General features: G+C 36.8%; 1 protein-coding gene across 1 annotated transcript in view; it reads left to right on the top strand.

Moving 5' to 3' along the window:
• The window catches only part of LOC102596754 (SWI/SNF complex subunit SWI3A), a 14,224-nt gene extending 3,164 nt beyond the window's left edge, over positions 1 to 11,060 (top strand). The window contains exons 3-7 of the mRNA XM_006347560.2: positions 212 to 691; positions 918 to 1,075; positions 1,547 to 1,596; positions 10,090 to 10,253; positions 10,516 to 11,060. Coding sequence (XP_006347622.1) covers positions 212 to 691; positions 918 to 1,075; positions 1,547 to 1,596; positions 10,090 to 10,253; positions 10,516 to 10,716 — 1,053 coding nt within the window. The 3' untranslated portion in view covers positions 10,717 to 11,060. The remainder of the gene's footprint in view (positions 1 to 211; positions 692 to 917; positions 1,076 to 1,546; positions 1,597 to 10,089; positions 10,254 to 10,515) is intronic.
• Positions 11,061 to 12,652: the final 1,592 nt, after the last annotated feature.

Genomic DNA, 12,652 nt, shown 5'->3' with positions numbered 1-12,652 from the left:
GGGGGGGGGGGGGGCTAAAAGGAAAGGTGTGTCCCTAGAACTTTGGTCATAGGTCATAGTTCAGGGGAATACTTATGCCTTCTTCCTAAAATTAAGTTATTAATGATGCCAAAAAATTTTAAAAAATGAAAATAACTTGAAATCTACAAGATTTGAAAATCGAGATATTCAGAATAGCAGCTGAGGTTACTTTCTTTCTTGTTTTTGTCAGGATGCGAGCTCGAATTTATGCGAGAAGTGTTTTAAAAGTGGTAATTATGACAAGAGCAAATTTGCAGATGAATTCAAGTTCATGGATGGTGCGAACCCAAAAGCCAACTGGACGGAAGCCGAAACTTTACTCCTATTAGAATCTGTACTGAAGCATGGTGATGACTGGGATCTTGTTACTCAAAATGTCAAAACAAAGAGTAAGCTGGATTGTATCTCCAAGCTTATACAGTTGCCATTTGGGGATCTTATGCTTGGTTCTATTCATAAAAAGCTTAATTTTTTGGACAAGAATTGTGAGGTAAGGGGCGTGGATCAAGCTCAACCTGCAATAAGTGAGTCTCGAGAAACTCCTGGAAATCAATCTCATGAGCAGAACCAGGAGCGTCAACAGAATGGAAATGCTGAATGCGAAACCCCTCCTCTCAAGAAAATACGCAGGGCTCCAATTTCAGAAGACAGTAGTTTCCTGATGAAACAGGTTCACATGCTTCTGTTACATTGGACTATTTCTTTTATGACTCAGCTATATATGGATTTTTTGCAACTGTTTTAAACATTCTAAGATGTGGAAAAAAATGTTAGATTTGCGGTTTGGCAAGTAAATTACTGAAACGTGATGGGAATTTGGTCTTGAGGTCATCTTGCTTAATCCCACTTCCACCATTTATTGGTCTTGTAAGCGATACGTGGTCTGTAATCTTCAGGTAGGTCACATTTCTGGTGCTGTTGGTCCACATATCACAGCATCTGCAGCTGAGGCTGCTGTTACAGCCCTTTGCTATGAGAATCAGTGTTCAACGGACATTTTTGATGGAGATGATAATGGATTGGGATCAATTGCTGATATCAGTGAGACAGAGAGGTAACTAGTACTCCCTCTGTCCTTTTTTGTCGGGATATATATATATATATATATAGAATACTCCATCCGTTTTCAGATTCCAGTCTATCTGTCTCCTTTCCAGATATGGTTAGTTCTATTCCAGAAGTACCATTCCCTTTATAAGCTATTTAGAACATGTGAATATATTGGGCTTCCTTAATAATAATTTAGAGAGGGTAATTTTGAACAGTACATCAGGATCTCTTTTCTTCAATTGTTTAAAAAAGTGTAAAGGTGATAAATAATATGGGACAAAGAGAGTATGTACTATCGACTTCTTGTGCAAATTTGTTCAGTCTTTGTGCAGTTCATTCTGTATAATTCTCTGTTATGTATGTTCACCATTCTTATGTTTGTATCTTGCTATAGCTATGTCTTGGCTTAATTATCATTACAGAGTTATACATTTAGTTTCTCTTTTAGCATGAAAGTGAATTGTCTTATTTTCAGGACAAGTCAAGTTGTAGGTGCTCAAGGGGAAGAAAAGCACGCCAGATCAGGTATTTTCCATGATAGGCATCATTTTGTGTCTTTAACTTCCAATCCAAGTATCAGACTGCAGCAACTGCTAAAAGTTTTGTTCATGGTGATCACCTGCAGTCATGTATCCACATGTAAATGTGGTTATGATCTTCTTTTTTTTTTAAGGAAACTGGTACTGTTGTATTCCTCAGCATATCCTTAATGCTGGAGACCTCCAAAAGAAAGATAAAGAGAAACAAAAGAAAGACTAGTTACAGTGCTCCTGGAAATTCTATAAGTAGATCTACTTCTTCTATACATTGTTCTTTACACCAAAAATAAAAAAACTATAATACATTCCATTTCACTTTCTGAACAGAATTGGACCTATCTTCAAAACACCTTCCATTCCTTTCTTTCCACATTGACCACCAAATAAATGAAGGAATAATTCTCCACCATTTCTTCTGACTCTTGCCCCCCCCCCCCCCCCCCCCCCCCCCCCCCCCCCCCCCCCCACCTGCGGCTCCTCACCAACAACTCAACTCGGTAGATGTGCTCTGACATGGTTCATTTAACCTTTTGTGAGGCTATAGAAAATGCCCATATCTGAGCTGTGAATCTACAACAGAGAAACAAGTGGTTGTTTGTTTCCCCTGTTTCATTGCACAGAAAAAGAGAGACTACAGGGAACTCCCTTTTCTGGAGCACTTCATGAGTTGGCAAGCCCTCTTTGCTATCAACCAAGTGAAACATTTTACTTGAGTTGGTGCTATGATTTTCCAGATTTCCTCCAAAGTTCTGGGTTGCCCATTTCCTGTCCGTTGGTGCTCTTTTAATACACTCTTTGTGAGAAATATATGAGAAAAATATTATTGAATTGTTGTTGTGTCTACATTATTACATTGAGATCCTATTTATAGACACTAGAATACAATCCTTTACCAAGTAGGATACTATTTACTATTCCTATTCATATTTGTATTCCTATTCTAAATAGGATTGTATAAACCTATTCCTATTCTACTATGATTGTATAAACCTATTCCTATTCTACTATGATTGTATAAACCTATTCCTATTCTACTATGATTGTATAAACCTATTCCTATTCTACTATGATTGTATAAACCTATTCCTATTCTACTATGATTGTATAAACCTATTCCTATTCTACTATGATTGTATAAACCTATTCCTATTCTACTATGATTGTATAAACCTATTCCTATTCTACTATGATTGTATAAACCTATTCCTATTCTAACACTCCCCCTCAAGCTAGTGCATACAATTCATGTACCTTAGCTTGTTACATATGTAATTAATACGAGGACCAATGAGGGGCATGGTGAGATATCTGCAAGTTGATCAGTCGACTTCACAAAATTGACAGTCAATCTCAATGTGCTTGTCTTCTCATTAAATACTGGATTTGATGCATAATGTCAGTCAATCTCAATGTGTTTAATTTTCTCATGAAATATTGAATTTGATGCATAATGTGGAGAAAACACAGAGCGATAAAATTACAGTGTTGAACTTCCCAACCAAACTTGCAAAGACTGTTTCAGACCATAGAGTGACTCACATAATCGACATACAAGACTTTTAAACTCCCCCTGAGAAACAAAGTGCTCAAAATCTAGTATAAAATATATGGATCTTGTTGGAATCAATAGACGAGTCGATATTAAACAAGAAAGTCATCGAAAAACTGGCCAGAACATGCTCATATGTCGGAGCATTAGATTTGATAACTAAAAGTGGTCATAATCTAAAAAATAAAATTATATGGGTAGGGTTGGAATGATGTCACGACCCAACTAGAAAATAGAAATTATATAGGATAGTTCAAATTGATGGAACGATCCCATTGAAAAAAAGAAATAATATGGGTAGGGTCAGAATGATGGCACGACCCTACTGAAAAAGAAAAATTATACGGGTAGGGTTGGAATGATGGCACAACCCTACGCAAATCAGATTTGAAGAGTCTCCGGAAAGACGAATGGAACTATGCAAATCAAATATGAGGAGTCACTGAAAAGACACATGATGCTATGCAACTCAGATATGAGAAAATAGTTTGGAAAAATCCACGGTACTACACAAATTAAAGGTGAAAAGTAGTCCGGAGAGATGCACGGTGCTACACAAATCAGATATGCAAAAAAAGGCAGTCACCGAAGGATGGCACAGTGCTACACAAATTATATATGAAAAAGTAGTCACTGGAATGATGACACAGTACTACACAAATTAGATATGAGAAAATAGTCACATGAAAGATACATGGTGACCCAACTTTTGCTAACATAATCATTGGCCAGACGGGCAACATATATGGGTGCCACCATCGGCAGCGGAAGCTCTTTGATTTTCTACCAAGATCGTAGAGGCTCTGATACCATGTGAGAAATATATGAGAAAAATATTATTGAATTGTTGTTGTGTCTACATTATTACATTGAGATCCTATTTATAGACACTAGAATACAATCCTTTACCAAGTAGGATACTATTTACTATTCCTATTCCTATTTGTATTCCTATTCTAAATAGGATTGTATAAACCTATTCCTATTCTAATAGGATTGTGTAAACCTATTCCTATTTTAATAGGATTGTATAAACCTATTCCTATTGTAACAACTCTATTGACAGAAATAGCTCCATCACTGCTATGTTTCCATTTCAACTTCTCATGCTCAGTAGGGGTGGCTATGAAACCTTCAATGCCCTTCAATTAATCTGCCACTCTTTCTATCTCCCAGTCGTTCAAATACCTTCTGAAACTTAAATTCTTTACTTGAGGGCTTCAACATCCATATACAATAGCACCTGGGTTGTTGCACAGTAAGAATAAATCAGGATATGAATCCTTTATAGCAGACTGACCATTCCAGGCCTCCGTCCAAAAACCAGTCCTTCTACCATTGGCTCTTTAATGCAAGTGTTTACTTCCAAATTTGTCCACAGGGCTCTGACTGGTTTCAATACCCCTACTCCATAGGTGTTGGTTACCATGTTTGTGTAGCAAGTGCTTGTCTGCCCATACTTTTTTGTTTTGTTTTGATGAAGTAAGTAGATTCATTTCAAGGCATCAAGAAGATGCAAGCTTTACAAGCATAGATCAGTTAAGCTCACAAAAACAGGATTTGTAGCCTCTTTCTAAGCTATAGAGCTAACAAAATCCAAGAAGAGTTCTAAATTATTTACAGGGGTCAATTTGGACCAACTAAAAAGGCTAACTAGACATCTGCCTCGCAAATGATTTCTAGAAGGCTAACTTGTCTGCCCATACTTGCACTGGATGACTTCTTTCAATAAGGCTTGATCTTCACAATTATACGTCGGCGTCCACAACAACTTCATCATCAGGAGACTAATATTTTGTAGCCTCAAATTTCTAATTGCCAGCCCACCCTGCTCTTTGGTCAGTTGAGTTGTTTGCCAGTTCACTAGGTTATACCCCCGCCTTCCTTACTGCCGTGCCATAGAAAGTCTCTCCTCAATTTGTCTAGTTTCTTCATCCCCTTGATTGGTAAAGGGAATAAGGACATTACATAAGTTGGTATTGAGTCTAGGAGACTAGGACAGGATTGATCAAAGTAAGTCCCCCCCCTCCTAAAGACAGATATTGTGTTTTCTATCCCTTTCTCAGTTTTATCCTCTGTACCATTCCAGATCTCCAAGGCTTTATGATTGTTCCCTAGTGACATGCCAAGATAGAAAGTTGGCAAGTATTCTACCTTGCAGTCCAGTATATTAGCCAGAACCTGCACTTGGGCCAATTTTCTTGTTTGGGAAAATACTACTCTTCCTAGTTCCTCCGGTTGACACTCAGACCAGATGATGCTTCAAAAACCAGCAGCATCAGTCTGATGAATATGATTTGCTCGATCATTGGCTCAAAATATATCACAATGTCATCTGCATCATCTAGTTGTACCAAAGAGAATACAAGTTCCTAACAAGGGTGACTGCAGAGAAGGAATTCCCGAAATTTGTGACAAGGGATTATAGGACTGTTTGAACTTTTATTTTTTCCACTTCAGCTGTAGTAAGTGGATTACCACAAATAAAATTGGTTGAAAAGCCAAGGAGGACCAGAATGGTTCGAACTTGCCAAGAATTGTGGGAATGGTTGTTTGAAGTGGTAGGAGCATTACAAATGTGTGGAGAGAATGCTGATGGTGGAGTGAGAAATAATTTTTATTTTGTTTGGAGAAAAGGACGGTTTTAAAAGAAGTGGTTTGCGCTTGTGGGGTCAACCTTTCGAGCTGGCAGTTGGAGGTACCTCAATTTTCCACGCTAGTAAGGTCAGGCGTGGTTGGTGGGGTTGATTTCACTCATTTCCTTTTCTCTCTTAATTAGTTTAATCCATCCAATTAACCATGTTTTAGTTGGTGTATTAACTATTAAGTTCGTGATGATCTACATAGTTAAGAGGACATACCTTGGTGTATGTTATTCAGAGGACAAAGTATTGATCTACAAGACATGCAAAAGAGTTAATGATAGACTGGAGATATGGAGACAAACCATAGAATCTAAAGGCTTTAAGGTGAGCAGAACTACACAGAGTACATGAAGTGCACATTAGTGTCGCATCACTGGAGGCAGATGGGAAAGTGAGGATTGATATGGAAGTCATCCTCAAGAGAGGAAGCTTCAAGTATCTTGGGGCTATAATCAAAGGAATGGGGAGATCGACAAGAATGTCACACATCGTATTGGAGCAAAGTGGATGAAATGGAGGCTCACATTCGTTGACCTATTTGATAAGAACGCATCACCGAGATTTAAAAGTAAGTTCTATAGAGGGGTTGTTAAACTGATCATGTTGTATAGGGTGGAACATTGGCTAGTCAAGAACTCGCACATTCAAAAGATGAGGATAGCTAAGGCCCTCTGAAATGAGGATGGTTAGATGGATATGCAAATATACTAGAAGAGACATGATTAAGAACAAAGATATATGAGGTAAAGTGGGAGTAGCCGCTGTGGTGGACAAGATGCAAGAGGCAAGGTTGAGATGGTTCGAACATATAAAAAGGAGGAGCACAAATGCCTCAATGAGGAGGTGTGAGAGGTTAGTGGTGATAGGTTTGAAGAAAGATGATTAGATAGGACATGACACATTTTCAACTCACCGAGGACATGACCCTAGATAAGAGAGCATTGAGGTCGAAGATTAGGGTAAACAGTTAGTAGGTTGTCGAGTGTTTTCTCTCTTTACAGTGGTAGAGCAGGGTTCTAGCCTAGTCTGGAGCATCTATTTGTTCCTTTATCAGTATTATTACCATTATACTAGCATTCTCTTATGGTTCGATTTTATTACGACTGTTGTTTCTTTTACTTTGGTTATCTTTAATATTTGTATGGTAAGTACTCTCGTTCTTCAATATTTTCATCACAACTTCTACTCTTCCATTTCTTTTAAATCATTTTCCAAAAAATGATTTTCTTGAGCCGAGGGTTTATTGAAAACAACCTCTTCTACCCACAAAGGTAGGGGTAAGGATCTGTGTACACCTACTTCCCCAGACCCAACTTGTGGGAATATACTAGGTATGTTGTTGTAGCGGCATAAAACAGATGACAGATCTCCAGGTTTTCACTCCCCCTGGATTCAATCTTATCCTGTCAACCATCTGTTTCGTAATGCAACCCTCATAATACTGTTGAATCCTTCCATAACTAGAACGAAAAAAACCTACAGGTTCTCCATCAACAAACACTGAAAACTTAAAACATATTTAATGCAAAAAGCAATCCATTTCATCCATCTATCTCCAAAACCTATCTGTCAGAGGATGTTCATCAGAAAATTCTAGTTTACATGGTCATCGGCTTTCTTTATATCCAACTTACACATGACACCAGGGAGATCACCTCTCAACCTTGAGTCCACACATTCACTAGCAATGAGAGCTGCATCCAATTTGTCTCTCCTTAATAAAGGCAATCTGATGTTTATTGACTAAATTGCTCACCACCTTCTTCAGTCTCTCTGCCAAGATTTTTGTAATGATCTTGTAGACCACACTGATGAGACTTCTTGGCCTAACGCCTCTTAAATTTGTTGCCCCTACTTTCTTTGGAATGAGAGCTATATAAGTAGCATTATCAAAGCTTTTCTCAAGCACCTGATGTGAATGGAAATGTTGTGAAGTGTTCTTGATGTCCTCCTTCAACAAATCCCAAATACTCTGGAAGAAGCTCATTGGAAAACGATCTGGGCCAGGTGCCTTATCTGAGGCACAGTCTTATGCTCTCAAGAATTTCCTCATGTACAAATTCCCTTTGAAGCCACTCCTGATATTCATTAGAGATAACTGCTGCCCCTTGTAAATGAAGATCAAGGTCTCCACCCTTCAGTCTCCTTATATAACTTCTGTTAAAAATTCTGGATGGATCCTTTGTTTCAGCAGGGTCAGTAATCAAAACTCCATCAACTTCCGGTGAGTCTATGGTATTGAACCTTTGTGAGCTTTTGCTATTCTGTGGAAATATTTAGTGTTCTTATCACCATTCTTCAGCCACTGCACCTTAGATCTGTGTCTCCAAGCTATTTCCTTTCTTTTGGCTACTTCTTCCAACTCCATAGCCAGTTGAGTTTCTTGAAGTAGTTCATCATCAGAGACCTCTGATCTTGAATGTTCTCCAGATTCATAATTTGATTTAGCAATTCATCCATTTCAACTTCCCTTTAAGAAGTTTCAACTTTGTGGCTAGCACATAAGTAGGTCTGACAAACACTGAGAAAGAGCTCCACCATATCTTCTTTTTATCCTTGAAACTTTAACTTCCAACCACTGGTTTTCAAATTTAAAGTAATGCTTGAACTCCCAGAGTCCCAGTCACCACCAATTCAATATGATAGGATTGTGATCTGATCCTATTTTGGCATCGAATTCTGTTTGATCGAAAGAAAATTTTCCTCCCATTCTGTTGAATACAAAAACCTGTTGGTTCTGGAAGCACTCGTGTGATTTCCCCCCTTCTCCAAGTGTAAAATCCTCCAAATAAGGGAGGATCCAAAAAACTCAAGATCATCAATCCATGTTGAAAATTCAGTCATTGCACCAGAGATCCTGTGACACTTTGTTCTATCTGCCGGATACCTTGTGACATTATAGTCACCACAGATTCCCAAGGTCCCTCATACATCCCCCTTATACCTGATAGCTCCACCACAGCTCCCTCCTCTTCCTTCTATCATAGTCTGCATGTAGGATGACAATGGGGTGGGGTGGGTTTGGCTTTATGTGGGGTGGGGAGGGTTGAAACTTTTTTTAAGGGATGTAGTGCTGGTGAGCGTGTGTGGGTTGCAGAAATTTCAACTCCATCTCAGAATATATGTTTTGCGCTTTCTTCCATTAGTTTAGAAGAAACAATTTGTGCACGAGTCAAATAATTCTTTTTGTTTCACCAATTAAAATGTGGGATTTTTGTTAAGCAAGGGTTTCTGTTTGTTAATTGATAACAGAAAGAATTTTTTAAATGATCTGCCTAGTGCCGGCAAAATGAGCCCACATTTTAGTAACCCGCCCAACCCCCCCATATTTTAATGGATTGGATGAGTGACTTTTTACATGGGTAAAATATGGGTTGATACCCATATTCAACCCATAAAAATATGGGTAAACTATGGGTAAAATATGGGTATGTATGGATTAGCCAAATGGGTTAAGCTTCTAACTTTAATTCACTCAAAATTCACGATATCACTAAAAAAATTGTAACTTCTCTTCCTTTTTATGTTCTTCTATAAAACTAATTATTTTTCTCTATAATTGAAAATATGAAGTCTTTGGCCCTCCAAAAATATATATTTTAAATGTACATTTCTTTTGTTAATTATAATTATATTTTTTATTTGTTTAATTTTATATTGAATAATAAATAATAGTGTAAAATAAGTAAATCATGTATTAGTATTGACATTGCTTAAAGTGCATTAAACATGTTTTAGTCCTAAACTGCAACTATTCATTTACTTTGAAATTAAAAATATTTTCCCCTTGTTATTACATAAATTTATTTTATATTGAAAAGTTAGGATTTTTTTTTTGACTTTTACCCCAACCCATTTGTTACCCAATCCATTTTTACCCATATCAAATATGGGCGGGTTGAATTATTACCCATTTTATGTTGACCCATTTTCAACCCACCCAAATTTAACCCAACCCGCTCATTTGCCACCACTAGATCTGCCTGAGAACTTTGAAGTTCTCTTCATAAAGATGATAACTTTTGGTTTAGCAACCTTACACTGCAAAGTTCCAAACAAAATTAATCAATTTAATTGTTATAGAGTCGCATGAAATTAATAGATGTTTCATTTTGTTGTTGCAACATGGTGAAAAGACAAAAAAATTTTTTAATGTCAAACTCAGTTAAGAAAGAAAAAACGATATGCAGGGCAGGTTGGTATCTTTGCGGGTTTACCCTGCCCCGCCTCATTGCCATCCCTATCTGCACGGACTAATTAACTTTGTGATTCCATTGTCTTGCAGAAACAGAAGTGGAAGTCTCTCAGAGGAATAGTATATCACTAACTTTACGTATGAGGGCCGCAACTGCTACTGCTATAGGTGCTGCTGCTGCTCATGCCAAATTGTTGGCCAATCAGGAAGAGAGAGAAATAGAATATCTGGTTTCTACTTTGGTTGAAGCACAGGTGAGTTTATGGTTTCGCTTATACTAATGGTGAACTTAGAACAAACTTCAGGGCGAAAGGAAAGAAATTGAACAAGTTTTTCCGAAAAAAGCAAAAATAAATGATAGAAGGGTCAGGAAAAGAACCCAAGAGCTTCCATCATATTTGGAGAAGTGTCAACATTTCTGCCTTGTTATCCTCTGCTTCTGTACATCTTCTCATTTCTAGCTTCCCTCAATATCCTTGGTTGGCTTGGCTTATTTTTCTTTCTACTTTTATGAAGGCGAAGAAGTTGAAACGCAAAATGAAGCATGTTGAAGCTCTGAACCTGATGATGGAGAAGCAGCATGGCCAAATGAAGGATCTAGAAGAGTCTTTAGTTACGGAGAGAATGGACATCTTGCAGAAGATATTTAATTCCGGGGTATCTAGATGGAGGGATCATGCTTCGGTTAAATCTCAAAGCAGCACCAGCAGCATATAACTTGACGTTTCTTGAATTGCATATGCAGTGTTGTTGTTGTAGAGAAAACTCACCATTAGTTAGCTTCTTCAGATATTCTCCTGATGATGATTGTCAGTATGTGCTGGCCTGGTTTATACTTCAGGTGCTTACTTTTGTTGTTCAGTTGAATTCTATGTTGCTCGGACTCTTCAAAAATTTCACGGGTGCGTGTCGGATTCGCCAAAAGTAGTGCATTTTTGGAGAGTCCGACACAGGTGCGGCATCAAAAGTGAAGAGTCCGTGCAACTAAGGTTGAATTGCACTCCTTTTTCTAAACTTCATTATTAACTATAGCATTTCACATTAATTACTTTGCACCGTTTCCTTGTTCCTTACTATATTTTCTTCACTATCTTTTTCCTCTTCCCTTGAGCACAAGGGTCTTGCGGAAACTTGTTGCCAACATTCAGAAAAAAGCTGAGCAACTTTATTTATTTATTTATTGGAAGTAGTGGTTAGATTACATTACACTGATGAAGAGAGATACTTGGACTAATACCCAATAATATTAGTAATAGATAGATATACCTAATAGCGATTAGCTTAATATACCAGCACACTAAATAAAACACAACATTATTCCTTCCTTGCTTTCTAAGTGAATCGGAAGGAACCTTATTCAAAATATTACTTCGTCTATATCATTTTATACGACACTATTTCTTACCTCACTATATAAAATAAAACGAAGTACACACTAGCCAGCTTAGAGTATCATTATCCCAAGCAGATGCAATATTTTCCTTTAGGTCCCGTGGCACAAGTCGCACTTTGGTAATTGGCCTTCAAAACTTTCTTGCAAGCAGCTACACATGCTGGAACTGTGCATGGATTTATGTCAATCCCAATTGCACTCTCCACCTTAATTGGATTACAAATAATTAACACCATAATCACCATCATTAGCATAAATCCATTACTCTTCTTCATTGCCTTAATTAAGTACTAGTACTAATTTCTAAGTTTCTTTCCTTATAAGCACTGGATATATAAGGATGAATTTTCACGTGTATTTATAGGGAAAAAATTAGTAGTCTGATGATTCCCATTAAGTAGGTAACTCAATAGTTAAATGCAGCTCATAATATTGTATTCCTGTGTTAGTATTAAATAAAAATAATTAAAATATGAAGTATCATGATCGATATCCCACTAGCTAATGTTAATAACTTAATATAATAATTTGGGTCCAATAAGGAATCAACGTTTTGGAGATTCCTAATTAGATCTGTTTTGGGGGTTAGCTGATTGGTGATTAAAGTGACCCTTGGAAAACATTATAATTGTGTTTTAATTTGTGTATTAGGTTTAGCAAACTGTCCAATCATATACAAAACTAGTGAATAAATGGAAATTTCTGTTTTTGTCTCTCTTTTGCAAATTTGGAAAATGAATTAATGGAGCACTAATCTATATCTATATATAATATAAAGGAGAAACATAGACAAGGTGATGTGTCACCTCTCTATGGCCTCCATTTTTTTTTTCTCCTTTTTTGATATTTTTTTTCTTAATTCTTGTCATTAAATATTTTATTTATTAAATAAATAAAAAAAATCATATTTACTATTCTAATTTAATCTAATGAGTTACCAAAAACCTCCTTCTATTCATATTCTCTACTTAAATAATATGTCTCTTCAACTTATTCTTATGGATTATCAAATCTATAAATTACAATCATTCATGGAGATGCGAATATTCATTTTTCATTTTTCTCATTCTTTCTTTCTATTAGTGTAGTTTTTTTCTCATTCTTTCTTTATGATAGTGTAGTTTTTTTCTCTCTTTAAAAAAAATAAAAATCATTCTTCATCTTTTCCATAAGAAATCATAGAAAAGATAGTGACATGATATGTTCTTCACTTTGATAAAGATCAAAGATATATTCTTCAAAGATTCATTATAAAGTGAT

This window comes from Solanum tuberosum, unplaced genomic scaffold (assembly GCF_000226075.1).
Source record: "Solanum tuberosum cultivar DM 1-3 516 R44 unplaced genomic scaffold, SolTub_3.0 scf00093, whole genome shotgun sequence".
NCBI lineage: Eukaryota > Viridiplantae > Streptophyta > Magnoliopsida > Solanales > Solanaceae > Solanum > Solanum tuberosum.
Note: the sequence above shows the minus strand (reverse complement) of the source record. Positions and strands in the feature narration are given on the sequence as shown.